We start from the raw sequence: 27,304 nt of genomic DNA on the forward strand, positions 1-27,304 counted from the left end.
CAATCTCGATCATTTGCAAGCCATTCATTTGATAAAGAGGAAGGGTGAATATAAGTCTTTAGTCATCTTTAGATGATCTACTCTGAACAATATATTTTTTATTAAAATACTATCATGATCAGGAGTGTTGCGTTAGAATACTATAACTATAATCTCTCATGATTAGGCTACGGTGAATACAGTTGTTCATTTCAAGGACCCCCATAACTCTGAGAGTGTACAAATGGAACCAAAGGGCCTTGTTAAAGGGATAGTTCACCCCCAAAAATCACCCCATGGAGACTTGAATTCATGGATATGTTTTTGTCGCATTCCTAAGCCAATAATTTGATGACCGGCAGCGGTTCCAGTAGGAGACACAGAGTCTCCTTTGTGTCTCCTACCGGAACCGCTGCCTACCGGTCCGCTGGTCATAAAATTATTGGCTTAGGAATGCGACAAAAACATATCCATGAATTCAAGTCTCCATGGGGTGACTAATCGATAGAAAACGTTTTTTTTAGGGTGAACTATCCCTTTAACCACTTTCAACCTGACCTCCCTATTATTTTGGGCATGTCATTATAGGCAAAAGAATGTCCAAAATGTTCCAAAATAGCGAAAGTAGCAGATCTACAAACTTGCAACATGTTGTGAGTTGTTGTCGATTGGCTATTTTCATTATTTGTCGAATTGTCGTACAACAAAATATACTGGTGGTTCTGGTTTATGCCCTTGGATTAAGCACCAAAATAAGGTCATGGTTTCACACCTTATTGGTGGTGGCCCCGGCATTCAGCATTTATGCTGCGGGATGGAGAACACTGAGGCAATCAATCCATCAGCGGAAGTCCTCCCATGGGGTGCTTTTACAAATTTGGCAGCTTGTCAATCCATCCCCTCTGTTTGTGATCCTGTTTAGCAGTTGTCTTAGTAGAAGCTGGTTGTGATGGGGAGAGCAGTACGACCTGTCCTTGACCGTTGTCACACAGAAATATAAACGGAAAATTGAATTTTATTGGTCTGTGCTGTTAATGTAATGCAGCCCGTTTAGAGGCATGCTGCTTGATGTACAGTACATTCTGTTTCCATTCAGTCAATATGTGACTACAATATACCACAACTTTATAATCGTTTTTTTATAGGGATACAGAATGGAATGATGTATTAAACAGCTGGTGAACCTGCACAGCACTACTATACCAGGTGAGCCCATATCACAGATATTATATGATTCATATAATAGGTGACATATACATGAACCATGTTCTATACCTACCTGGAGTTGACTGCCAGTAGTCCGGTTTCTTGTACAGTAGCAGGCTTCATTAGAGCACCTCAGCAGCAATCTGTCCTCTGAGAACATGTCAGGTTATTCATAGCAATGGCTCAGGTAAGTCTCCCAGGAAATCTCTTCTCCTGCATTCTTACTGCATCCTAGCTGGCCTTAGGGCTCTTCCACAACCCAATTCCCTCTGAAATTATACTTAGTGTCTGTCTGTCTGTCTGTCTGTCTGTCTGTCTGTCTGTCTGTCTGTCTGTCTGTCTGTCTGTCTGTCTGTCTGTCAATATAACAGACAGACAGCTTATTGTTCAATAACAAAGTTATTTGCATCTAGATTTTGTATTGATTTTCTATAGAGGTTTATTCTATTGTCATATGCCAATATATAAAGCTTTTGATCAGGCTAATGGCCTTTTATCTAAAGCATATTTAGTGACCGGTGATCGCTATTGGTGAATTTTTGTGTGATAAGAGTGTATTATACTAAACTATATATATATATTAAACTAGTATTAGCTTTCAACAGGGGGAATGATATTAAAGCTCAGCAGTAAATTAAATGCCACTTTAAAGATGTCTTTTAGGTCAATGTCAGAACTGCTGAAGTCATGTACCAATGTCATACCTGACATGTCATAGGATGGCTGGTTCAATGGTCCTATGTGGCTCTAAACCGGAGCAGTTATAGTGCCTATTATTGATTGGCATTGCCCCATCATGGCAATTAGCATTTTCCCTGCCTGCAGCAGGCCATTAATTCCATTCCCAGTTGGTGCTGTGTTGGTGTGCACCACGCATATTTAAAACTGCCCAAAAGAACATGCTGACAGACACACACACACACACACACACACACACACACACACACACACACACACACACACACACACACACACACACACACACACACACACACACACACACACACACACACACACACACACACACACACTGCTGTTGCCAACGTTGCCTTATAGATTACTATGTATGCGGTGAAAAGGGACTTTATGCTACTACTCCTTAACTGCATTATGGGATTGAAACTGACAGGGATTTCAATACAATCGTGGTTTTGGGGTAATTTTACATGTTTTATATGTACCTTTGAACTGTAGTCGATTTGTCTATGTTGGTAGAATTACAGGTGGAGAAAATAGGTCTGTATTTTGACTTTTCATTTTCTTATCTTGAATTCATTCAAGAACCTATATGCTAATATTCCTAGCACACACAAGGCCAGGTATATTCAGGTTTGCCACTTCCTTTTCTCAAAACCTCAACTCCTGACCATTAGCTAGACTAACACACCATGAGAAAATGAATTGTGCCCAGTTAAAAACATCTCATAAAATGGTTTTGACTCAAGAATAAAAGCAATCAGTAGGCTGACACGGACATTAGAGCCTTAATTACTTTTGGGCAAACAGTCTCTATGGTACACTACAGTAATTAACTGAATAATTATAAGTCATACATTCCTCAACTAGGGATCATACATTAAATCTTCCAATTCAGAATACTAATCTGTCAGGAGTGCAATTTTGGCATGACCCATTGATCAGAATTGTATTCATTTCATAGTTTTTATTTTATTTTAAATCTATTTTCTTGACTTTTTATGCCATGTAGCACTTTGAGTTGTGTCAAATATAAAGTGCATTACAAATACATGTATTATCATTATGACACAAATCCTGCACACGGTCTTCACTTTTTTCCCACTTTTTTTGTTTTAATGCAAATACAACGTTTCAGTTGCACTGACCTTCATCGGGCCATCGGGATACAAATGTAAAAATGAAGACCCTATGCAGGATTTCTCTCTTTTTTTCCTGTCTTATGCAATGTGCATTAACTGCCTCTATGCACCTGTCCTTTTAAGTAGGTGTGCAAAAGGACCTTTTTAACTAGGCATGACACAAATGAATTTGATCATGAACTTTACCTAACCACCTCGAGATTTAAACTTCTCCACAGTGTTGATCCATGCCTCCATCTGGCCCGGTGCCATCGATCAATTCCTTGCAACATCCAAAAAGGGAGAAATTCAAAATCAAAGCCGTCGTCATGGCAACGCCCCTGCCAGTTTCCACCAATCAATGGTGTCCCTGAGGTTGCGATGATGTGCTGAGGGAAAGGCCGGCGTCCTACATAAAGAGTGTGGGACAGGGAGTCGGGTGCCAAACGTACCCGACAAAAAGACACGGCAGCAAGGAGACGGAGCACTTGAATACTAAGGAACAGAGGGAACAGGACACGGATAGAAGAGAAGCGGGGAATAGATGACAAGGCATGGCGCGCTCATGTGAACAAGGAGGCTCTCCCTGGGTCTATGCCGGCACCCTGCTCATTTCACTCTACTTCCACTCTGTTGCAGTTGGAGGAGGTAAGATGCTGCATCAAAAGATCAGTCTGTGTCCGTCTCAGGGATTCGATCTTGTCCCTCGTAGCCCTTTTTATGTTGTCTTCCATTGCAAGAAGAGCTGTATTGTTCTATTTCAGTCCAGCTTCCCCCATCCATACTGTCAGTGGGCAGTAGGGCACACAGTATGAGTGCTCCACTGCTCACCCAGCCCCAGGGCGAGGGGGGGGGGCATCCTATCTACTCTATTTTATCCTGTCCTCATCTGTCTCTGTGTGCAGTCCAATCTATTTTCAGTGAGCCAATTATGTGATACTGCACAGCACAGTGGTAGATTAATGCTATGGAAAAGGTTTCTTCCTCCGTAAAGTCCATCAACCGTGTTCACCAGAGGATGTGAAGACCACATACTGCACATACAAGCTTTATCAGATCATAGACATTATTTCCTTTGGAATACCAGCAGGTCTAGTGCTATAATTTTAGGTGACAGAGTACAAAATGTTTAATTTAATGTTTACACTGATCTGAAGAGAGACTTCATCATAATTCGTTTTCCTGCATTTCTGTTTCATGGGGTCTGAGAGGAATTTGGAGCATATAACTGATAGGTTCACCTTTTCCCTAAGAATGAATGTGAACATGTTTGCAATGGCTGAACCATAAAACTTGAATGTCAAAGTCATTTGTCATTGCCCCCAAAGCTCAGCTGGCTCAGGGTGCCCTGGCTTTATACTAATTGGACAAAGGTTACTTTGAAGTTGAAGCATCTTGATGGTGGTGGAGATATGAGGACTGGGATGCAGCCCAGGGAGTCAGCAGTACTCCCCCTGTGTCTCATTATATACCCCAGCCAACAGTCCAATAAGGCTGCTGATGGCTGCGGCAGCATAGGATGGAGGAAGCAGCTTGTCATGCTGGGTCTTTCATGTGTGATACTCCAGTATCTCTAGTGCCACATGTACTTATGCTCAACAGCATCAAGAGAAGCAGCCGCCTGCACTGTTGTAGCAAAACTTGGATCATTTTGAAACACCTAACGCCTAGCATCTAATGCTTTCAGAGCTGGCACCCGTCATTTTGTTCTGTTTAGATACAGTAGATAGATACAGTAGATAGACCTTTATTGATCCCTCAGGGGAAATTCAGTCGCCAGAGGCAACACAGCAGTTAAGATACACATATAGAGTAATAGAGAAGTAATAGAGAAGATACAGTACGGTAAAAACATCACAAAAAATAACAAGTATATACAACACTACAATAGCCTGCACTACAAGAATACACACAATAATCATGTGGCTACAGTACCCCACCCTATGCTTAGACAAAAAAGAAAGCAACCAGTATACAACATATAACAAGCCATATACAATAGCCTGCATTATGCATAGCAGAAAAAGTCTCAGTCTCATTACAGTATCTGTTCCTATGCTTAAGCTAAAACAAATCTACTGAGAGCACGATTGTAATCTGTGCAAATCTGTTTTACTCTGTAGTGTCACTTTTTAGCTACCCTAACCCACTCCTGAGCTGATGTCAAACTGGATCAAATTTCTGGGTTTGTGGTATTTGAAGGACAGCGCGCTCAGTCTCAAGAGGGACTGGGTTAACAGCCTGTAATAAATAATGGATGATTACATTTGAAATTAATTGTCAGTGCCATAAGTAGACCAGCATATCAAGCTGCTATAGTTTAAGAAGTCTATGCAAGCTAATGAGTTTTATTAAGGTCTGAGACACAAAATAAGCCAAAGACCTCAATACGCACATGAGAGGTGAATTAACCAACATGGGTTTAAGTTGTTTAATTCACCAAATCTCTTTGTTGAAAATAAGCGATATACAAGCTCACAATACATTGCAATGCAACATGTTATGATCTTGTAGATCAGCTACAGCTGTATTTATTTTTCACAGAATGTTCGCCTATTATGACATGCCCAGAATAGGGCTAGGGTTCATGTGGATAAAATAGACTTAATACAAAGTTCTTACTAGTGGTTTCTACTCAAACCCATGCACACCTCAAAGGTTAGTGACAGGTGCGTAGGACAACCAGGAAGGTCCAAATGATCAGAAAGGGATCTTTGATATGAACGTTTTTTTGGTTGAAAAAAATGTATACTGGCAAACGTGATATTGATGCTGTTGTGCGTTGTATGGCTTGCCATCTTGCACTCTCTTCCACAGCTGCTCTGAAACAGGAGGCGGTGCTGGAGAACAGTGCTATGGTGCTCAACCACTCTATGACCTTGGTACAGCGTATGGAGACCCTGCTGACGTTGGGAAATGGTAGCGATGTCACACTCCGGATACAGACCATCAGCACAGATGAAGTGAAGGTGATCCAGGCCCACACCCTGGTGCTCAGCCTGCAGAGCGATGTGTTTGAGGAGCTGCTGCTCAACCACAACGGCAGTGCCCTGGTTCTGAGAGAGACCGCGGACTGCGCCGCAGTCTTTGACAAGTTTGTAAGGTGTGAACAGCAGGAAGTAGTCTGTCAGTCAGGCTGGAGAACAGACAGTGATAACCACTATATACATTCACACACGCCACGCCACACCACACCACACAAACACACACACACACACACACACACACACACACACACACACACACACACACACACACACACACACACACACACACACACGCACACACACGCGCCACACACACACACTCGCGCCACACACATGCCACGGCACACCACACCACACACACGCCACACACACACACACACACACACACAAATGTACATCATATATACAGTATACATTTGATCTCCTTTGTTATTAGCATGTGCTCTCTAATAACATGTGTTATTAACATGTGCTCTGTCTCTAAATCAATAAATTACACCCACATTCAGTGACTCACACACATAAAGTCTAAATCTGACTAAATCTTCTTGGAGTGACTCAGATTTTGGGAGATAAATCCCACAGCTGAATATATCACACCCCATAAATATTATGCTTGTGTTTTGTGACCATCTGTGACTGTTCCGGCCTTTTACTCCCTGCAGGTATCTGTACTGCGGTGACATCTCAGTGCGGCTGGATCAGGCGATTCCTCTGCACAAGTTGGCCAGCAAGTACCATGTGTGGGGCTTGCAGCAGGGTCTGACCCAGTATATGACACAGCATCTGTCAAGCGAGTCTCCCACGGGCCACGTGGTCTGCTGGTACCAGTACGCAGTGCAAATCGGGGACTTGTCGCTTCGGGACAACTGCCTGCAGTACCTGTCCTGGAACCTGTCCTCTGTGCTGCAGAGTGCAGAGTGGGGCTCAATCAGCGAAGACCTGGTACTGTCCCTGCTCCAGCGCTCCGACCTCATTCTGCAGAGTGAGCTTGAGCTCTACGAGGCTCTGGAGGCCTGGATAGGCCAGAACCAGCCTGCTAGCTTGACCGTAGAGAGTGCTCTGAGGGCGATCCGATACGGCATGATCCCTCCCCAGCACCTCTTCCGTCTGCAGAAGCAGTCGGGTCTCATGGTGAAGTATTACGAGTCCATCCGTGATCTCCTCTATCTGGCATTCCAGTTCCACTCCGCCTCACCCATCCAGCTGGCCAAGTACTTTGACGTCAACTGCAGTATCTTCACCCCTCGTAACTACCTGTCATCGTCCTGGGGGTCTCCTTGGATCATCAACAATCCCACCCGTGACGACCGCAGCTTCAGCTTCCAGACACAACTGGGGCCCAGCGGCGCTGACACAACTAAGAGGGTGACATGGAACGCCCTCTTCTCCCCCCGCTGGCTTCCTCTCAGCGTCAGATCCACCTACACCGAGGTAGGGGCCATGCTGCCCACCCGTACGGATGGTGGCCGCCCCCGTATCATTGTAACTCCTGCCACTTCCAGTCCAGAATTTGCCGGCGTGAGTTTCCAGAAGACAGTGATCGTGATGGCAAGACAGCAGGGAAAAGTGGTGGTGCGCCATGTGTACAACTTCCACCAAAGCACAGAGGAGGCCGGGGATTTCCTTGTAGATGCTGACCTGCAAAAACGGTCATCAGAGTACCTCATTGATAGCTCCCTCTATCTACATATTGTAGTAAAACCCCTCTATCATACCCTTATTGTTGCCAGGAAGTGAGGGCAGAAAATCTATGTCTATACCCTACCCTCCGCTGTCCACCCTCCGCTTGCTCAGCTGACAGTCACATTCACAAAATCCAGACCACACGTATACCACAACTCCTGATTCTTGGCAAGACCGACATCTCTGGGCGTCTGGGTGGCTGCAGGGTAAAGTTCCTGCCCACCACCGGGGATGGCGGTCTCTCCACTGGGTGGGGAGGGCGGACTCTCTCTGCACGTTGTTAGAGCGCCTGTCAGTGGGGTGCGGAACTGAGAGGAATAGTGGGTTCCTCCATATGCGTTACGCCCTCCCGGTGAAACTCCTCACTGTCAGGTGAAAAGCAGCTGCTAGTGACTTCATGTGTATCAGAAGAGATACATGGTTGTCTACACCCTCCCATATGACCATGGCCAACTACATGTGAGGGGGAACAATAGGAATTGGCAAAATGACAAAATTGGGAGAAAAGGGGAAAAATAGATGAAAAAGATTGACATCTACATTGTGGGGGGCATTTTTGCAATAGTGTTGTCTTCCAGCAATTTAACAAGGAGGTACCTCGTGCCAATTTGGACTTGCTGACAGCAATTCATGGACTGAGTTTCAGATTAGTCAGTGGGTTTCTCCGAAAATACCAATCATATGTTTTTTCTCTCCACATAAATCAGTTTTCTTGGTTGATTGTGATTAATAAAATAAGTCCACATTACAATCAATGTTGTGACAAGTTTGTGTATGTGCTGTGGTTTTGCTTTTAAATCAATGCAATCGGCAATTGGTTTCATTATAATCATTATTCCAGAGATAATATATGCTATAGCATCCATATACTGTAGGTTTGTAGTTTATAGGTTTACATACACTTACACATGTCAAAAAAGGTGACTATCCTCTTTTTGCATTCTCCAACGTGTTGAAGTAGCCTACAATCCCATTGTCATTGTTCCTTTGAATTCTATACTGTGTAATCTCATACATGTCAGTGGGGAGTTACATTTTTCAATTGCACTGATGCATTAGCAATTTCATTAATTTTGTGCTGTCCTCACATTTTGTGTAATGTTTAAAGAAATGCAATAAAATGAATAAAACATAATGAATTGTTGTTTGTGGATTAGACCAAAATCATAATGATTTCACCACAATAACAAACATAGGCCTATGCATAAATTATGAAAGATTTAACACAGTGCTAGCTGCCGCATATTACTGGACTTGGGCATTATCCATGGCATAATCTGTGTCGTTTTAACGTTGATTTATTATATCAAGATGACCAGCACCTCTGGGTGCATATAGGCATCTAGGCAAATGTTCAATCAGTTCCTGATTCAATCACGTAAAGTAAGATTTTAGGGCAGATTGGCCACATTTATACATGAACCCCATGTTGCTATACATTTTTTGTTATTATTATTATCATATTCTGGGGGGAACATTAGCCAGCAATGGCAGATCTACAAGCTCACAGCACGTGGCATTGTGACATGTTGTGAGCTTGTAGATCGACTAATTTTGGTGAAGAAATTTGGTGCAGGGGTAAAAAGTGGTCCAAGTACAGAGCAAACTAAGGTCCGATTTACTTATTTATTTAGAGGGTTCAAGTGGTTAAAAGCCACTAACACATCACGATTTCGTCATAATTGTTGTGCAGTGGTGGAAAGTAACTAAGTACATTTAGAGTATTTCCATTTCTAGATACTTTTTATAGCCTAGTGTACTTCTACTCCACTACATTTCAGAATATATATTACATATTAGAATATATATACTTTTTACTCCATTTTTTTTTGCAGCTTTATTACAAGTTACTTTGTTAGTATTTATTATTACACAGCTTGGTTGAATGCTTGATTCTGATTGGTCAACAGCTGAATTCAGCGGTGCGTTATTTCCGAGTTAAAAGGTTATTTCTGAATAATGACTGCTGTCTAATCAAAGGCTCAGAGCGCCTGCTGCACTTGACTGATTGATTGATTGATTGATTGAATCGTGTATTAGAAGTTTGCAGTAAAAAAGCACAAGAAAGTACAATTCAATACAAGGTCAGCTAATAGGAATAAAAAAAAACAAGAAAGCCATTGGCTTGTTTCCGGGTGCGAGTCGAAAAAGAATGACGCTTCACCGGCGTGTTTCAATGTTGTAGCGCTCCTTTAGCAGCCCTGGTTCTACATTTCGGCATTCTTCGCCGTTTTTTTTTTTTTTTTTTCACGCCGTTTGGTGCCCCCCCCCCAAGGTTGGTGCCCTGTGCTTCAGCACCTAAAGCCTGTTGGATAAGCCACCACTGCCGCTATGTAACAAAGTGTAGTGAGTATTTTCACTTTGATACTTCATGCCAGTAGGTTACTCAAGTAGAACTTTGAATACAGGACTTTTACTTGTAACAAAGTATTTCTACATTGTGGTGGTATTGCTATGGAGTAGGCCAGGCCTATTTCTTCAACCACTGATGTTTTGTTCAACTTGTAGATCTGGTAGGCCTTCTTGCAGGTAGGCAGCAAGTAGGCAGGCGGATGTAACATGCACCGGAAAACACCCATTAACCATCATGCACTAGTAGGTGCGAAAAGGGGGCGGGGTCGAGTTGTTGTGAAAGTTGGTGATAAATAAGGATTTATTTTGCTGCTTTTATTTCGTGGCTAGGGAACGTGCCAAAACGTCCCGTTTTCATTATTTGTTATTTGTAGCATGAGACGGTGGTTGTTGTTGCAGCATACTACTACCACCATAGTTTTGTGTTAGGACTGGAGAGAGAGAGAAGGACATAGATTTATTTAATTTAACACACGATCCGTCTATCAAACGCAACGCTGATGGCGGATTTGGTCACGTCCAGTGTGTGCGCCCCAAAGAATGGATTTGCCGTAAGAAGTAAGTTTTGTTCCAGTTTTAAGTACACCATTTTAACAACCTAAATGCATATGCTTTGTCAAATAAAGCGAAAATAGCCGATCTACAACAACCAGTCCCATGACCATGAGAGCTTGTAGATCTGCATTTTTCGATTAATGTTTTTGCAGAATGTTTTAGAGATAAATTATGTAGTTAAATGTGTAAGTAAGGCATGAACTGTTATCTTGCTATAATGGCATAACTGTGCTTTGGTTGCAAATGTAGATCTGCTATTTTAGATGAACGTTTGTCTATTTTTTTGTAGAATGTTCGCCTAGGTTCCAGGGGGTCCCCAGCAAAATATTAGTTCAAACACATTTATACTTTAACCTTTGGCTATTTGAAAATAAGTCGAAATATTTTAACACAATTCTTGTAAGGGGGACCCTGGCAAAAAATATTGCTATGCAGTGGTGTAAAGTAACTAAGTACATTTACGCAAGTAGCCTACTATACTTTTATTTCTACTGCATTGGGCCTACATCTCAGAGACAAATATTGTAACCTACTTTTTGCTCCACTACAATTATTTGAAAACTTTAGTTAGTAGTAGTTACTTTGTGGATTTTGATTAATATCACAAAATATGTATTAACCACCTTATTTAAACTTTGGCTATTCGAAAAAAAAAAGCAGATCCACAAGCACAAGCTATTTTCAAACGATTTTATTCATTTGGAAACTTACGAAATGGGACATTGTGCAAAATGAGTACTTTCACAATAGTATTTATTTTGATGGCAATACTTGTGCTTTTACTCAAGTCAGTTTTGAATACTGGTGCTTTTACTTGTAACAGAGTATTTCTACATTGTGGTATTGCTACTTTTACTTTTAGGGAAAAACTACAAATCCCACAATTCCTCAATGTGGGGCAGGAAACACGTCATTGCGTAGCACTCCGTCGATGTAGGATCCTCCTTCAGCTGTCAGACTTTGGCCACCCGTCCCTAAAGTGCAGTTTTTTTTGTTAGCAAACTACCTTTAAGAGCTGCATAATATCCGCAGCGCTCGTCTTTTATTCAAAGTCGTGCATCGATCAAGTAATCGATCCGTAGCCCCTGGTGGATTAGTGGTAGAAAGAGCGACGATTGCACGGAGATAAAAAGGCAATCTTTTTTTTTTATCGTTGCTAGCTTCTTTTTTTCTTTCTCTTTTTTTTTGTTGCACGAAAGCGCACAAGCGCAGATCCTGAGCGGGCTGTAGAGACAGACTCTGGAGACAGACAGGCTGTAAGAGACAGACAGGCTGTGTAGAGACAGACTGTAGAGACAGGCAGACCGTAGAGACAGACTGGCTGTAGAGACAGACAGGCTGTGTAAGAGACAGACAGAGAGAGAGGGTAGATGCAGGGAGGGAGGGAGTGAAAGAGGCAAAAAGTCTTTGTGCTTCCCTTCCCCCTTCATCAAAGCAAAGGGGAAATGTCTCTCTCCAAAGGAGGTAAGGATCTGTTTATACGTTCGCGTGCTTTTTGTTGTATTTATTTTGTGTTCTTGTTCGTCTTATCATGATGTGCATTTGGAGCGCGATTGTGTGTGTGTGTGTGGAAGTGGGAGTAATAGTTAGCTATCTATCTCTGTGGCTGTAACCTTATACCAGGTGGAAATAAACTGCTGCACGCTGCTGCCTGTTTGGAGAGAGAATACAAACCAGAAGCAGGAATAATAATAATAAAAAAAGACCTTCTGAAGGTCTTTTTTTTATTATTATTCCTGCTTCTGTCATCACGAAACAGTGAAACATCCACCTCAGAGCCCGAGGATTACCATTATTATTATTATTATGTTAACACTGTTGAATATATAATAGTCATTTACGCTGAGGGTGTGCAAAATGTTACATATCGTATGCATTAACTGAGGATGTTACTGTGTTTTTTTATGTGCAGTTCAACACGTGTGTGGATTGCATTTTTTTCCACATTCAATGCATTTAGTTTCTTGTGTGGTTGTACAATTAACTTGGTGTAAATGGATATAAATACGTTTATTATTCAGCCAGAAGTACTGACTGTATCTTGCTGCACCACCCATTTGGGCCCATAATAATAATAATAATAATGGTTATAATAATGGTGTCGGCACAATGTTACCACAGGTGTTTTTCGGCCTTATGGTTGTCATGACTCATTGACTGGCGTTGGTTGGGTCCTTGTGACTGAAGTTAGTCAACACATTTTTTTTAGAGTAGCATCGTCTTAAAAAAATGGTCCCCACCTGTAAATTGAAATATTTAAAAAATATTCCTGCTCACCGTGGCAACAAATCAATCTATTACACGCCTATATCACACGCATGGCTTTGTTTGCTGGTTTAAATGTGTAAAACATGAATTGTATAGCATTGTTTTAGAAAATCCACACCTTGGAAAATCAAGGTCCTTCCTCTGCGTCAGACATAGAGGGCATGATGATGATGTCAATTTACATTTCAAGTTCACCGCGTGCTATTACACAATCATACTAGCGTTACCATGGTCGGGAGTACACACTGTTTTGAGAGGGCTGTGCAGATTGGCTGTGTGTGCTGCGCAGGCAATCATAGCCTTTGGCCTACCATGGCATGTTTTGACTTGCATTCCCAATGACTGCTGCAGACGTTCACTGTTGACACTTAACTGGCTGCAAGCAGTCTGGCATAGCTGCTACACAGCTTCTATACTGCTATTGTTGTGTAGATGAGAACAACGCAAACCACATTTCTGACCACTTACAGTTAAGTTGTGGCTTTGGTTGATAATTCACGGAGAACGCCTAAGTGCAATGCAATGCAATTTGCAGCATTGCTTTGGCATGTTCAGAGATTTGATTCCCCTAACGCCGGTGATAGGGTTGTGTGGAAGATTATCTGTACGTGACTCATCATTGTCCATATACGGACTTGCTCTGGGGCCCCGAAGCTTCCTGATGGTGACTCGCCACACAGCTATTGACACTTTGATCCCATGCACAATCCAGGAATACTTCGTATAGTTTTCTGCATTCACAAGTCTGAACACCAGGCGTAGGCCCCAAGTCAATCGGTGTGTCAGCTCTAAGGCCGTTTAGTTTCACAGTTGGTCCGGTTCAAAAACTAGGCAGGTCTTGCCACAGAAAGCTACAGGAAAGCCTCAGCCCAATGAGGACAGCAAGCAGCCTGGCCAAGTGAAGTGACATCATATTTCCCAAAGGGTCCTGACAGCTGTTGTGTTCTGAGAGGATGTGTCCAGTGTGACAGACTGAGTCATCTCCCACTCTGCAGCCCAGACCACAAACGGACTGCACACACGTGCCCCCGTGTGACCACGTATGACTGGCACCCTGACCCCACCTGCTACATGCCGTGTGGTTGTTGGAAGTCAATTGTGGCTGTAAACACGCACAGCTTGCCCTTGTCCTGTAATCGCTAGGTCCATGCAGGTGTCTCTTTCAAAAGTGACATCGAGCTGAAAATGAGCAACGTTTTATGACAGACAAATTATGGATAGAACTGAACTTGGCGCTGTGCGTTGCCAGAACATAGCTGGAGCTTTGACATGTCATGTTGTGCTAGATTAGATGTCTGTTGTGTATTTAAAGTATGCAAACTGTTTGTTTTTCTTCACTGCGCTCCTTGACAGAGTACAGAGCCTAGTTGTATCGGATTCAGCTTTCTATCTGATATAGTGGATGGAACAAAAGGCTGCTGTATTTGTCACATCATAGGGAGGTTATTATGAATGTTCCTTATTTAGCTATTACAGGGGAAATGCTCATCTATTTTTAGTGACCATGTGTGATTAAAGCACACGTGAATCTTTGTTGTACAGAAAGATGCAATGGAAGTGCTCTGTGTTGCCTATTAACCCAATGAAGGGAACAAACATCAACACCAATATCCTTGTCAAAAAGAATTTGTTGAGCTGTTGAGTTTTTCTTTGTTTTCCTGGTAGGCCCGCTAGCTGGGTCATTCTGGCATGGACCCATGGCCCCTTGTGGGAAGTCCCAAGGCTAGGCATTGCTGGTAAAACATGTTTATGAATGGACTGTCACTACTTTCACTGAGAAGGGTCCCAGAGCTCCAGGGCTTACAGCAACGTGTTTAGCCTTCCACTATAGATTGAGAAATGTAATATCGCTAAAAGCTTGACATTCTAAAAACATTTGGTAGCGTAGGCTTGTTTGCAGTGATGGCAAATAAAAATAAAAACCTGTAAGACAGGAAGGAAGCCTCTTTATTTCCTTGGGGTCCCCCCTCCATTTCTCTCCCTCTGAGTCATAATACCAATGAAGATAAGTCATTTACAGTGTGTTGGCTTCTCTGTCGCCTCTCTCTCTATTGTGTAGGGACTCAACTTTGAGTACACCTAATCTGATTAGATAGCTAAACAATGTAAATAGTAAATAGTGTTTAGCTATAGCCTAAATTCAACACAACATCAAAACCCCCTTATTCTCCGAATGAAACAAAAAATGTATCCACATCATGCCCATTTGGTTATTTTGAGGTCAACCACAGTAGTTATAAAGCCAATTTCTATATGATCTAAACTTTATAGATCTTAAGCTTCAGATTCTAAAACCTTTCACCTCTCTTACAGGGAAGAAGAAGAGCCCTGGGCTGAAGTTGTCCAAAGAAGTGTTTGAACAGCCCCCACCAGCAGTAGCAGCGTAAGACTCTTCTCTGTTATCAGGGTCTAAGGGTGGAAGCCACTTAGTATACCATATTAAGTGATGTAATCGCAAAATAAAACTGTTCTCGCTTTTCTTGTGGAACCCCTCTTTAGGAGAATTTGTGATGTATAATTGTTTACTGTGGTCCCATATAGAAATACACTGGAATGATATGGTATTGTATTGTCTTATAGCAATATTTACCTATAGTTAATATCATTAATTATTACAATAAGCGTATTGTGTGTTGACAAATCACCATATGCAACTAGCCTGTTTTTACTCAGTTTAAACTTGGTTCCTCTCCTGCAGGCCCCCTCGAGATCTTGACTCTAAAGCCTGCGTCACTATTGGAGATAAGGTAACGATGGTCCTGAAAATGTATTCCTTCTTTCCTTCCTTAGCTTAAAACTTGCATCGTGGAGATGATGTCACTCCAAATAGTAATTCAGTTCATTGAAAATTTCAATCAAACTCTGAAAGTGTTATACTACGTTGCACGACAGTGTCCTATGCCTAAAATAGCCGATCTTACAATGCGTCGCATCAAGGCGTGTGAGATTTTAGATCGGCTATTTCTGGTACAGTACACTGTCTTACAACTAAGTATAAATCAGGCTTACAACACTCAACAATTTCAATGTGTGCTTTCTCTCTCTCTCTCTCTTGTATCCAGAATTTTGTTGTGAAGGCAGATGACTTGGAGCAGATTGGCGAGCTGGGGCGAGGGGCATACGGGGTGGTGGACAAGATGAGACATGTGCCCAGTGGCGTTATCATGGCTGTCAAGGTAGGCGCACTGCTCAGGTTACCTTGACTTGGCTGCACAGTAGATATACCACTGTTTTTAAAATAGTGCTGCTGTGAGTCATAGATGTACTCAACATATGCTCTCAACTGGGAACACGTCCGGATCGATTCTGTGACGGAAAAAAAAACAAAAAAAAACAGCTGGGGTATCTTTAGAAAAGTGTATAAAATCGTATTTCAAGGCTTTTCCTACGGTCTTGTCTGTTGTTTAGCATGAGGCTACTTTTACTGGTGCCTGAGTCTCTTGAGAATGCACCAGTGGTAATATTTGAAATGTAAGCACGAAAACAAAGTCGGTTATTAGATGCTTGTGTTTCTTTTGCCCACTGCACACCAGAAACTACTAGCGGTATTTGCAAGATCCCACATGTGAAATTGCAGCCTCAATCAATTATATCTGTGCATGACAAAGCGAAAGAGAACTGGCAAAATGGGGGAGTATCTAATAAGACGTGTCACCCTATGATGGAGGCATGGTATTGCCAGGCATACAAACAGTTTTGCCTTTATCCCTATTTCACAGTGCATGGTTTTCATGTCTCTAAAATATTGTTTTTAAACCAGAATGTCTTCTATTCTCTTGCCATTAGCATCAAGACAGCTTCAGTTAAAATTGGACTTCCTATAGATTGTACCCTGGCTTCAAAATAAGACTTGCGGTGATAATACGATGTGAAACTTGTGTATGATTTGTCAACACAGATTATTTTGAAGTCCGCACTAGAAGTTCACAAACTCTCTCTCTCTTACTGGTGATTTAGGTGCATGGGCATTGTTGTGTCTGTGCCTGTTTATATTAACATAGCACCATTAACATTTAGCACCTTTCGACACCTGAGGTGTCACGCTCAATGGGTTTCAAAGGGTTGTTAATATCTTTTGTTTTGTTAAGTAGGGCGGGTAGCCTGACCAGTGAGAGATAGCAGTGTGAGATCGGACTTAGGGCGTTACCTCTTCTACATATACACAATGGTCATGAATAAAATAAAAATACCTTTCGTGAGGAATGGTGTCGCGGACCACTCGCGAATGGTCAACAGACCCACGGTTTAAATTACCCCCAAAATACTTTTTTTTTTCAAATGTATGCAAAGAATTCCCTATAGAAATCAATCATTAGTATCCCCTTTACTTACTGCATTGGACTTGATGTGCACGGTTTCCTTGCTTAAATTTCACACACGGTGTAAAGTGGCTTCCAGTTAGCTGCCCTGTTGTGAACCCTGCCATAGCTGACTACGGCAGAGGGGGATTTAGGTAATGGACGACACCGGCATCTTGCCTGGGGCAGCAACTTGCCGGGACGGCGTCAACATGGGTGCTCAACATGGGTGCTCTGGAACCTGGCAGCCAGTGTTGATTTTGACAGCAAATTTTGATTTAGTCATAGTCTTTTGAATAAAAGGCTGTTTAGTTATAGTCGTATTTTAGTCACCTGAAATGTTTTACTTTTAATGATGTATGATGTAACTTTGTCTTCCCAGAGGATCCGGGCCACAGTCAACACCCTGGAGCAGAAGAGGCTACTAATGGACCTGGATATCTCCATGAGGACAGTGGACTGCTTCTTCACTGTCACTTTCTACGGTGCCCTCTTCAGAGAGGTCAGTATACCCTATTTATTTTGTTGACTGGAAGTCCTGCAGGGGTCTATCCATGGCCCCCTGCGAAAATAGCAGACCTGTAAGCTCACAACGCATCACAACATGCTTGTGAGCTTATAGATCTGCTATTTTCACCGAATGTTCGTTTGCCTATTATTATGACATGCCCAGAATAGGGACGCTGGAGTTCAAGTGCTTAAAAAACAATATTAACAATAATGTCGATGATAACCATCTCACTTATGCTTGTTCAACACCCTGTTCTCAGGGAGACGTGTGGATCTGTATGGAGCTGATGGACACCTCTCTGGATAAGTTCTATAAGAAGGTCATAGAGAAGGGCATGACCATCCCAGAAGACATCTTGGGAAAGATCACTGTAGCAGTACGTTTATGACTTTTCCCCCACATTTTCATTATTTCATTAAATGTTATCGTGCGGGATACCATCTGGCATGCAGAGATATTTAACAACGTAAACCCTATATACTTCATTGACCGGTGTCCCCCAGGGCAGTGGATTAGTGAAGAGAATTTCCATGTCAACTAGTCCACTTCTCATGCCTAATATCCCTGGTTCATTATCCACTATTCTCCATCTTTGGTCCTTTGCAGATCGTTAAGGCATTAGAGCACCTGCACAGCAACCTGTCTGTGATACACAGAGGTAAGCAGAGAACTGCTTTTTTTGTTGTCAATTTAGCCACACTTACAAAGACATTGCAGTGTCATACATTGCCTGTTGCTGATCTCATCCTTTCTCTCATAACACTTTTCCTTTCCAGATGTGAAACCCTCCAATGTTCTCATCAACACTCAGGGCCAAGTGAAGATGTGTGATTTTGGCATCAGTGGCCACCTGGTGGACTCAGTAGCCAAAACAATGGATGCTGGCTGTAAGCCCTACATGGCGGTAAGCAGGGAGAATTGGGGAGAGACTTGTAGCACAGACTAGTTGGTGTAGAACCACTTAAACCCAATGCACTACTTAGGGGTCAATACTTGGTCACCTCCTCTTTTCCCTTTTACAACAAATATTTTCTACTATAGGGATGCTAGAGTTCACATGAGCGGAGTTGAGTGAAGTTCTAGTAGTTTATCAATGTAAAACTTTACTAATTACTTTCAAGGCTCACCTAGGCTTGGTCCCAGGCAACATAACCAATCTTCAAGCCTCCTTAATGAGCCAGAGCATGACCTCGTCATAGCTAGATTCCCTCCTAGCCATTTAGAAATCTAGTTTTTAGATGCCTTCCTATGCACTCTGTGATACCTTGCCAACAAAGCTTAAATCCATTTTTTAAAATTGGCCTATAATTCACCTCCTAAAACATGGTTTTACTCACAGGCTTTTCAATCATTCGGTCAGGAGGAATTCTGTCACCCAAATGTATTTAAACGATACTGTTATTCTTATGCTCTGCAAACATAATATATATATATGTTTTTATACTTTTGAAAACAGTACGAAGGTACAGTAACAAAACTATGCTAAAAGAATAACACAAAAATCCCTGGGGTGCTTGTTTCCATTGTTGTCCGTAGCAGCATTAATTATTTACTTATTGTCAAAAGGAATATTGCTTGTCACCTATTGTTCATTGCTGTCAATTATCCTGTTGTAGCCTGAACGGATCAACCCTGACCTCAACCAGAAAGGCTACAGTGTCAAGTCAGACATATGGAGTCTAGGAATTACTATGGTGAGTAGAACTGTAATTCAACACACACTCAGATACCAGATTTCAGTGTTTTTGATTTCAAAGAATGAAGTCCTACGTCAGATATCAAAGATATTTTTTATGTTTCGCCTATTATTTATTACATGCCCATTACTCAAGATAGGGATGCCAGGGTTAAAAAGTCAAACATTTTTTTTAACTCATCTCAATTATTTTAGATTTGATTGAATTCAACTTGTGATTGGCAAAGAAGCACTGCACTATCTTCCTTCAAATGATTTTTCTATAGTAGAAAACTAAAGATGTGTCTGATTTATGAAAGCTGCCATCCAAGACCCCTTTTTACGAGTGCAAGTCCAGGCTCCTCTACTCTACCCTGTGAAGGCAGGAAGTGAACTATTTTGGGTTTAGTTGATATCTGTTAACATTATTAGTGTATAGCTATAGACCTTCATTGATCCCCATGGGGAAATTCAGGTGTCATAGCAGCAAGTAGCGTGAAACACAGGACAGGTACAGGAAAGAGTAAAAATAAAATTTGATTTGTAGTACGAACAAATTAATTTGCAAAAGCAATAACCTATGTTTTTTTTGTTGTTGTTTTTTAGTTTTCATTCCTTCCACTCACATATTGTGATCCTCACGGTATTGTAAACTAAATTGTATCAAGATGCATATCCATATCGCGGGGTACATGCCGATTCCCAGCCCTACACGACTGTAGAGACAAATTCCATTACCCAGCTACCATTCGCATACCTCAAGGGTTCTCAAAGTGCGGTCCAGGGACCCCCAGGGGTCCTTGCCGGGGGTTCCAGGGGGTCCACAGCCAAATGGTTGATAGTTAGCAACCAAATGGACCCTTACAGGTCTGTAACTCTTGAGAGTGTACAAATGGAAGCCATTGGACACCATTGGGTTCCATTTGTACACACTCCACTCTTTCTGCATACCAACTGGAGGGCCTTGTAATTAAAAGGTTTGAGAACCTCTGGCGTACACCATGGAGCCCTGAACAAAACCTTCAAATCCAGCTCAGAAATGAAGGCATGGTACAGTTTACTGAATGGAATCCTGTTGTGTCTGATTCCCCCGTTTCTTCTTCCTAGATTGAGCTGGCCATTCTGAAGTTCCCCTATGACTCGTGGGGCACGCCATTCCAGCAGCTCAAGCAGGTGGTTGATGAGCCATCTCCACAGCTGCCTACCGACCGCTTCTCCCCAGAGTTTGTAGATTTCAGCTCCCAATGGTGAGTGAGCGAGCCTCTGACTCACTGTACACGACTTGTTTTGCTTCCCTTGGTGTAAAGGCAGTGACATCCAGTGTCCACCAGGGGACAGTGTTCGACTCTCCCTTTGCTTAAACATGAGACATTTCAGGAACATGCTCACATGCTTATTTCTTTATATAACATCTGTTCGTGTAACTACTTTTATATGCAAACATTGATTGATTGATTTTATTTGGTTAAAGAAATGACACAAGTTCAGCACAATATAATATACCCAGGATAAACACATAAATTGTAATGAAACACTTATTTTAAATTGTGGTCCTGTAACATAAATGTTGGTGAATATTTTGTTAAATTATTATTTATTTTTAAAATGTCCTCCCCATCTTAACAGCTTAAGAAAGAAGCCAATCGAGAGACCAGCCTACACAGAATTAATGGTAAGTTAGAATCTCAATTATTATGGGATTGGGTTTGAACTGAATGCATTTAGCTTCTTTTCCCTCCACGGTTTACCTTCCTCCATATGTCTGTGAATTCCAGTTGGGCTCTTGCTTTTGTCCACAAGAGGCCAGGCTTACCCAATTAACCCACGATCTGTGGGATGTGTGCCATTTGGTGTAAATCAATACACCCATTTAGTGTTCTGAACATTAATCATTTGTCATGGACAGTGGTGGAAAGTAACTTGATTTACTCAAGTAATGTGCTTGAGCTCAAGTAATGTGCTTGAGTGCAATTTTGAGGAATTCTTTAATTTACTTGTCAATTCTTCAATACTGTATACTTCTACTCCACTACATCTTAGAGGCAAATATTGTACTTTTGATTCACTAGAATTATTTGAAAACTTTAGTTACAAGTTAATTTGTTAACACCCCCATTAAGCCCTGTTTTATGATTTGGTCCATGCGAAAATGGATCTCCAAGCTTGTAGATCTGCTATTTGTAAGAGATTTGGAAACGTGAAAATGATTAATTTTACTTTTGGTACTTTTAAGTATCATTTTTACTTTTGTACTTTTACTCAAGTGAAATACTGAATACAGAACGTTTACTTCTAACAGACTATGTCCACATTGTGGTATTGCTAGCTACTTTTACTTAATTAAAAAATAATCAGTCTACTTCTTCCACTGCTGGTCATTAAGTAAAGTTTGTGTTTTTCTCACGTTTCCTTTCACAGCAACATCCCTTTCTCATCCTGCATGACTCCAAAGACACAGACGTGGCCAGTTTTGTTACGGACGTACTGTCTGACTGACGGCCTTCCCTCTCTCAACTGCACCACCATTCAGGGTAGGCGGGCGGGGAGGCCTCTCTCCATCAGCGCCCCCCAGTGGCTTACCTTTTCAACTCACTGGAATTACATTACGCAGACTGTCATACGCCCACACACACACATGCACGCACACACACACACATCCACACGGTGGGGGGTGAACCCAAAGACTGAAGCCAGCTCTTGCAGCACTGGAGCGGGAGTGTGGTGGGTAATATGAACTCAAGTGGTCCAACCGACTGGAGAGGTTTAAATTCGCACCCCCCCCCACTTCCCTGTGTGTGCTCAATTATCCAATTTGACAGATATGAACTGAATTCTGACTTTCTTTTCTCTCTCTCTCTCTCTCTCTCTCTCTCTCTCTCTCTCTCTCTCTCTCTCTCTCTCTCTCTCTCTCTCTCTCTCTCTCTCTCTCTCTCTCTCTCTAACAGACAGAGCCAGCCATTATTTCTTTGTCACATATTATGCTAAATATGAATTTCATCTGCAAAAAAAAAGAAAAAACAGTTATTGTTTATGTTTCTGTGTAATGAAAACTATTTACATTATGCATTGGTATGTTTTCTCATTATACATTTATTTTTGTTTTCAAATACTGTATTTCGACATTGAGCGTGAATTACAATGACCCTTTTTCTATATACCGGTGAAGAGTCGGACCTCGCTCTGCAGAATGGATGGGTCAGGGCGAGGCAGCAGTTGTCATAGATCAGTGGTTCTCGACATACATATTTTTATTTCATGGACCCCCCTTTTGTTGAGATTCCACTCTCAGAGTCAAACAAAAAGCATGTCGTTCAGAGGGAGAGATGCAGTTTTTACCTATATCAGTGATTCTCTCATGTCAAGGGCCACCAGTTTGATGTATATATTGTTTTAATCGCTGGGACCCCCGATCTACACCGTAAAATCCTTTGTGTTAATATAACTCAGAGAGGGTACAAATGGAGCCAAATGACCGTAAGTCTCCATTTGGTTCCATGTGTACAGTCTCTTAGTTACAGACCTGTAAGTGTCCTTTTGGACTCCTGGTGGTCCCCAGACCTGATGTTGAGAACCACTGCCTTTGATGTCTTGGCAGCTCTTAACCACATGAACCCTAGCATCCCTATTCTGGGTCGATCGCTCGAAAATAGCAGATCTGCTGCAAGCGTGCAACGCGATGTGAGCTTATAGATGGGCTATTTTCCACAAAGACCTGTAGATTAGAGCAAAAAGAACGGGAGGGGGCCCGCTATACAGCCCTGGGGGACTCCGGTCAACTTTGTCTGTAGGGTTTAAGTGGTTAATGTAAGGCAGGAATGTAAGGAATCCATGTCATCCGACCTAATTTTGCTCCAGGAAGACACACCTGTGTAAGCTGCACGCCTCCCCTGCAGTAGCTAGTGGAATTAGCCGGTGTTGTTACCTGCAGTTGTTCAGGGGTCGTCTATTCACGCTCATGGCTCCATCTTCACTGTGAAATACCGAGTGTTAATTAAACTCTTGAGAGTGTACAAATGTAACCAAAATGGACCCTTCAAGGTCCATTTGGAACTTCATACGTATCTTAGTATGTATAATGTATGTATATTAATGCGTAATAGACAGTAGCAGCTAGTCCTTTTGTTGTAATAAAAGAGCCGATTAATATATTGGCAACGAGGCAGGCGCGCTGACAAAAGTGCCGCGCCGTACGAGCCGATGGCCATGCTGTGTCGACCCAGCGCCTACCGGTAGGGTCGGAATCATCTACTTCCAACTTGCACAGTGCAATTGTTCAGGATGTACAATATGTACATCTTACAAAGACGTACATATTGTACATATTTGCAGATACAATACATCAATATGTTAACGTATGGCTAAAACACATTGTACATTATGTGTTCAATTGGTATTATATTTAGGTGAGAATGGGAAAACAAGAACTTAATACTATTTGGAGCGCCAGAACTATGAACTGGAAAGACGAGGCTGCTCCATTCGGCATTTATGTGGGGAAAGTATGTCGAGTATACATACACTACCGATTATTTTATTGATTCCTTTTTTGATTAATCAAATAATCGAGAAGTGTGTTTTTTTATATTTTGTATTTTTTTATATATCAACCAAGATGAACCACTTAAGCATTATTTTCTACTTTATCGCACAATGGAGTTGTGCCAGAATTGTGAAAATAGCAGATCTACAAGCTCACAATGTGTCACGATGCGTTGTGAGCTTGTACATAGTCTATTTTCACTATTCTAGATTTTTTTGTATTTTTTTTAACAAATGGGGATCGATTGTTTTATTGTATCTTTTAATAATGGATTAAATTGATTATTTGATTAATTGTTAAGCATAACCTGGGGCTTGGGCGTAGCGATAGGATTGGCGATAGGGGGGGGGGGCATTGTCATTCATCTGAGCAATCGAATCGCCGATGGGCGGTGGCATCTCACAGCCCAAATATGGTTACATTTGAACACTCAGTTACTTACCTAAGGATCCGTTTGGTCCTATTTGTACACTCTCATAGTTGAATTAACACAGATGATTTTACTGTGTTACTGTGCCATTTTGAAGATTGTTCTCATGAATTTATTATTGCATTAGTTGTTTAGTTTTTCCCTCTTTTGGACTTGGTTTGGGCTGCGTTTTGACTCGACTGGCAGAATTTCAATGTGTTTTCCCGTTTGCTTACCTTTCTGAATGAATGCTGGAGTCGGTTTTTTGTTTTTCATCAGAGGCACCTATTGTTTTTTTTTTGTTATTTCAGAGACCTTTATTATTGCCTTACACATACAGTATATTAGGGAAATAATTTATGTGCTGAAGATGTAAATACTATCTCTTTTTTTTCCACGTAACTTGGCACTGTTGTCACCTGGCAGTGAAGAAGCTCCTAGAGTGGTTATTGGTAGTTAGTTTTAATACAGTGTGACACACACACACACACACACACACACACACACACACACACACACACACACACACACACACACACACACACACACACACACACACACACACACACACATATACAGGGCCAGCTGACTCTTGTACTCCTATTTTGGATTGATGTGTGCTGTCAAGTTCCACCGCTCAGGTTTCTGTGCCCTGCTTTATATGGACACGGCCCCGTTTTTTCCCCGGGCTGTTCTCCTCCTGAGTGCTGGACTGAGAGCCTCTATCTGGGCCATAGAGGGCAGCCATTATCTCTTCTGTCTGACTGTACTATGCAGTGACCCTTAAAGCTTGATTCATGCTTTGGCGACGAAGTGTCGTGCGATGCAGCGCTCGATAAAAATAATGTAATGAAAGTACGTCCCCCCCCCCCCCTTTTTTTCCCTCCTTTTTTTTTGTTGCATGGTACTTTGTCGCCGAAGCATAAAATTGGGCTTTAACCTCGGGTACACATCAAGAGACCCTTTGCTATGGGGCACTTTCCCCACTCCAAGTGTTCAAAGACTGTGATGATGATGGTGGTGGTGGTGACGATAGTGACGATGACGACTGCCGCGTGTCCCTTTTTACGCGGCAAGCGTTCACTCCCTCTCCAGTTTACACTGTAGTGTGATCTTTATCAAAAGTCAATGGGAAAAAGAAAAAAAAAAGACGTCAGAGAGCGAGGAGTATTTATAATTGTGAATAAGAAGGGAAAGCTAGCAAAGCCACAGAGAAGCTGCTGTAATGTTATTGTTTCCCCAGTAGGTATAGGCCTTTGAATGGCCATTCCCATAGTGTGTAAAAGTGAGTTTAGGTTTTTTTTTCTTCTGTTTTTTTTTCGCTCATCACAATGAGAATGGAACACTTGCTCTACCTCTTAACTCCTTCACTCTATTTCCACCTTGTCATTGGGTGGGACTGACAAACTTGAACTACGGGAAGATAAGAAAAAAAAAATACAAATAAAGGCTTTATTCTTCAGTAAGGTTGTATTGTGTTTTCCTTTCTTTCTTTTTTTAACTTTTTGTAACCACTTAAGCCCTATTTGTTAACAAATAGCAAATGTACAATCTCACATGTTGCAGTGCATTGTGAGTTTGTAGATCTGCTATAAAATTATACACACACACACACACACACACACACACACACACACACACACACACACACACACACACACACATTCATACATTTGGTGGGAGGGGGGCAGCGCTGTCAAATGTGCCATCCATGCATTTTTATTAAATTGTGATATCAATATCAAACATCTGAGAGTCTACATTTAATTCAGTCTGACCAGTATCTATATATCTATCTTATCTCTATCTCTCTATGGTTTTCTACCAATGAAAGAAGGTGCACATCACGATACATGGTTGACGATACTGGTTCATTCGTTACGATACGATTCAATGATTTGAAATCGATACAGTAACTATTTAGCAAAAAAAAGAATCTGTGTGAAACGTGGATAGTGCAGGTTTTTTAAGGGAAAAACGTATTATTATGGATATACTGTAGATGAGTAAACACTGTTGATTCTCTGGCAAATACATGGACATTGTAATATTTGAACACATTATGGACAAACAAAAGCACCTTGACATGAACACAGATTACACACATTTATCTATAGACCAAGTGTAGCAATATGGAATGGAAAAGTAATTAAACCCCTCTTTCCCTCTTTGCATATGATACAAAGTCAAACGATACGATACAATGTCAAACGATATGATATTTTGCTGTTTGCATATCGATACAGTTGAATCGTTAAATTAAAATCGATGAATCGATACAGTTACTGTATCTTTACACCCCTACACTTAAGCCCCATTTCAAATATAGTGAAAGACGCTGCCAAAGACATCAAGAGCTGCCAGCCAGAAAATGGGTGCTGTGGGGACCAACACACGGGCATCGGTCACGAGGACGTCCCACACTAACTTACGTGGATGTAGGCTACTCCAGAAAGATGTTGTGGCGCACAGTACCGACGAGCTGGTCACGTGTGGAGAACCGGGATGACTGGAAGCGACGATGGAGGGCTCGTCTGAGGACTACCTAGAGAGAGAGAGAAAATAGCCGATCTACTAGCTCACAACGCGTCACAGAGTGACGCGTTGTGAGCTTGCAGATCTGCTATTTTCAGTATTTCCGAACATTTCAGAAAATATACTTCGTAATTTGTACCTTTTTGAATACTTCAGGATTTACTTAAAAATCCTTAAGTATTCCTGAAGAAACCAGTGGTGGACATACTTTGTCCACCACTGGTTTCTACCAGCAGTAAATGGTCTCTGCAGACGTTTCTCAGCACAGACCTGTTCCCTGTATCCACTGATGTGATGCCACACCATAATGAAAGTGGAACTGAAACAAGAGAAAGATGGGTTGCACCTGGCCCAGCACGTGCAAACGCACATGCATTGTAATGCTCTGTACACGTGGATACCATGGCATGTAGATCAGTGGATACCATGGCATGTATTGGATCAGTGCGCTCAAACGTTCTGTACACGTGGATACCATGGCATGTA

The 27,304-nt window shown here is 41.8% G+C and overlaps 2 protein-coding genes across 2 annotated transcripts; both read left to right on the forward strand.

The window, feature by feature from the left end:
* Positions 1-3,556: 3,556 nt before the first annotated feature.
* btbd17b (BTB (POZ) domain containing 17b) lies at positions 3,557-7,729 on the forward strand (the record flags this gene model as incomplete). The annotated part of the gene is made up of 3 exons (XM_084071800.1): positions 3,557-3,650; positions 5,820-6,105; positions 6,655-7,729. The coding sequence occupies 3 exons, from the start codon at positions 3,557-3,559 to the stop codon at positions 7,727-7,729; spliced, it is 1,455 nt and encodes a 484-aa protein (XP_083927926.1).
* A 4,283-nt stretch (positions 7,730-12,012) lies between these two features.
* Positions 12,013-25,745, forward strand: LOC311056412 (dual specificity mitogen-activated protein kinase kinase 6). Its single transcript, XM_084073001.1, has 12 exons — positions 12,013-12,046; positions 15,164-15,233; positions 15,549-15,597; positions 15,913-16,026; positions 17,531-17,650; positions 17,919-18,035; positions 18,266-18,317; positions 18,436-18,563; positions 19,276-19,353; positions 20,442-20,581; positions 20,961-21,006; positions 21,753-25,745. The coding sequence occupies exons 1-12, from the start codon at positions 12,028-12,030 to the stop codon at positions 21,828-21,830; spliced, it is 1,011 nt and encodes a 336-aa protein (XP_083929127.1). The 5' UTR covers positions 12,013-12,027; the 3' UTR covers positions 21,831-25,745.
* The last annotated feature ends 1,559 nt before the right edge of the window (positions 25,746-27,304 follow it).

The sequence above is a fragment of the Gymnoscopelus microlampas genome (genome assembly GCF_963454915.1).
Source record: "Gymnoscopelus microlampas genome assembly, chromosome: 11".
NCBI lineage: Eukaryota > Metazoa > Chordata > Actinopteri > Myctophiformes > Myctophidae > Gymnoscopelus > Gymnoscopelus microlampas.

Excerpts from the sequence above, each read along its gene's own strand:
- LOC311056412 (XM_084073001.1), top strand. Across the intron at positions 15,234-15,548 it reads CCCCCACCAGCAGTAGCAGC|GCCCCCTCGAGATCTTGACT; the intron begins GTAAGACTCTTC and ends CCTCTCCTGCAG. Across the intron at positions 15,598-15,912 it reads GCGTCACTATTGGAGATAAG|AATTTTGTTGTGAAGGCAGA; the intron begins GTAACGATGGTC and ends TCTTGTATCCAG.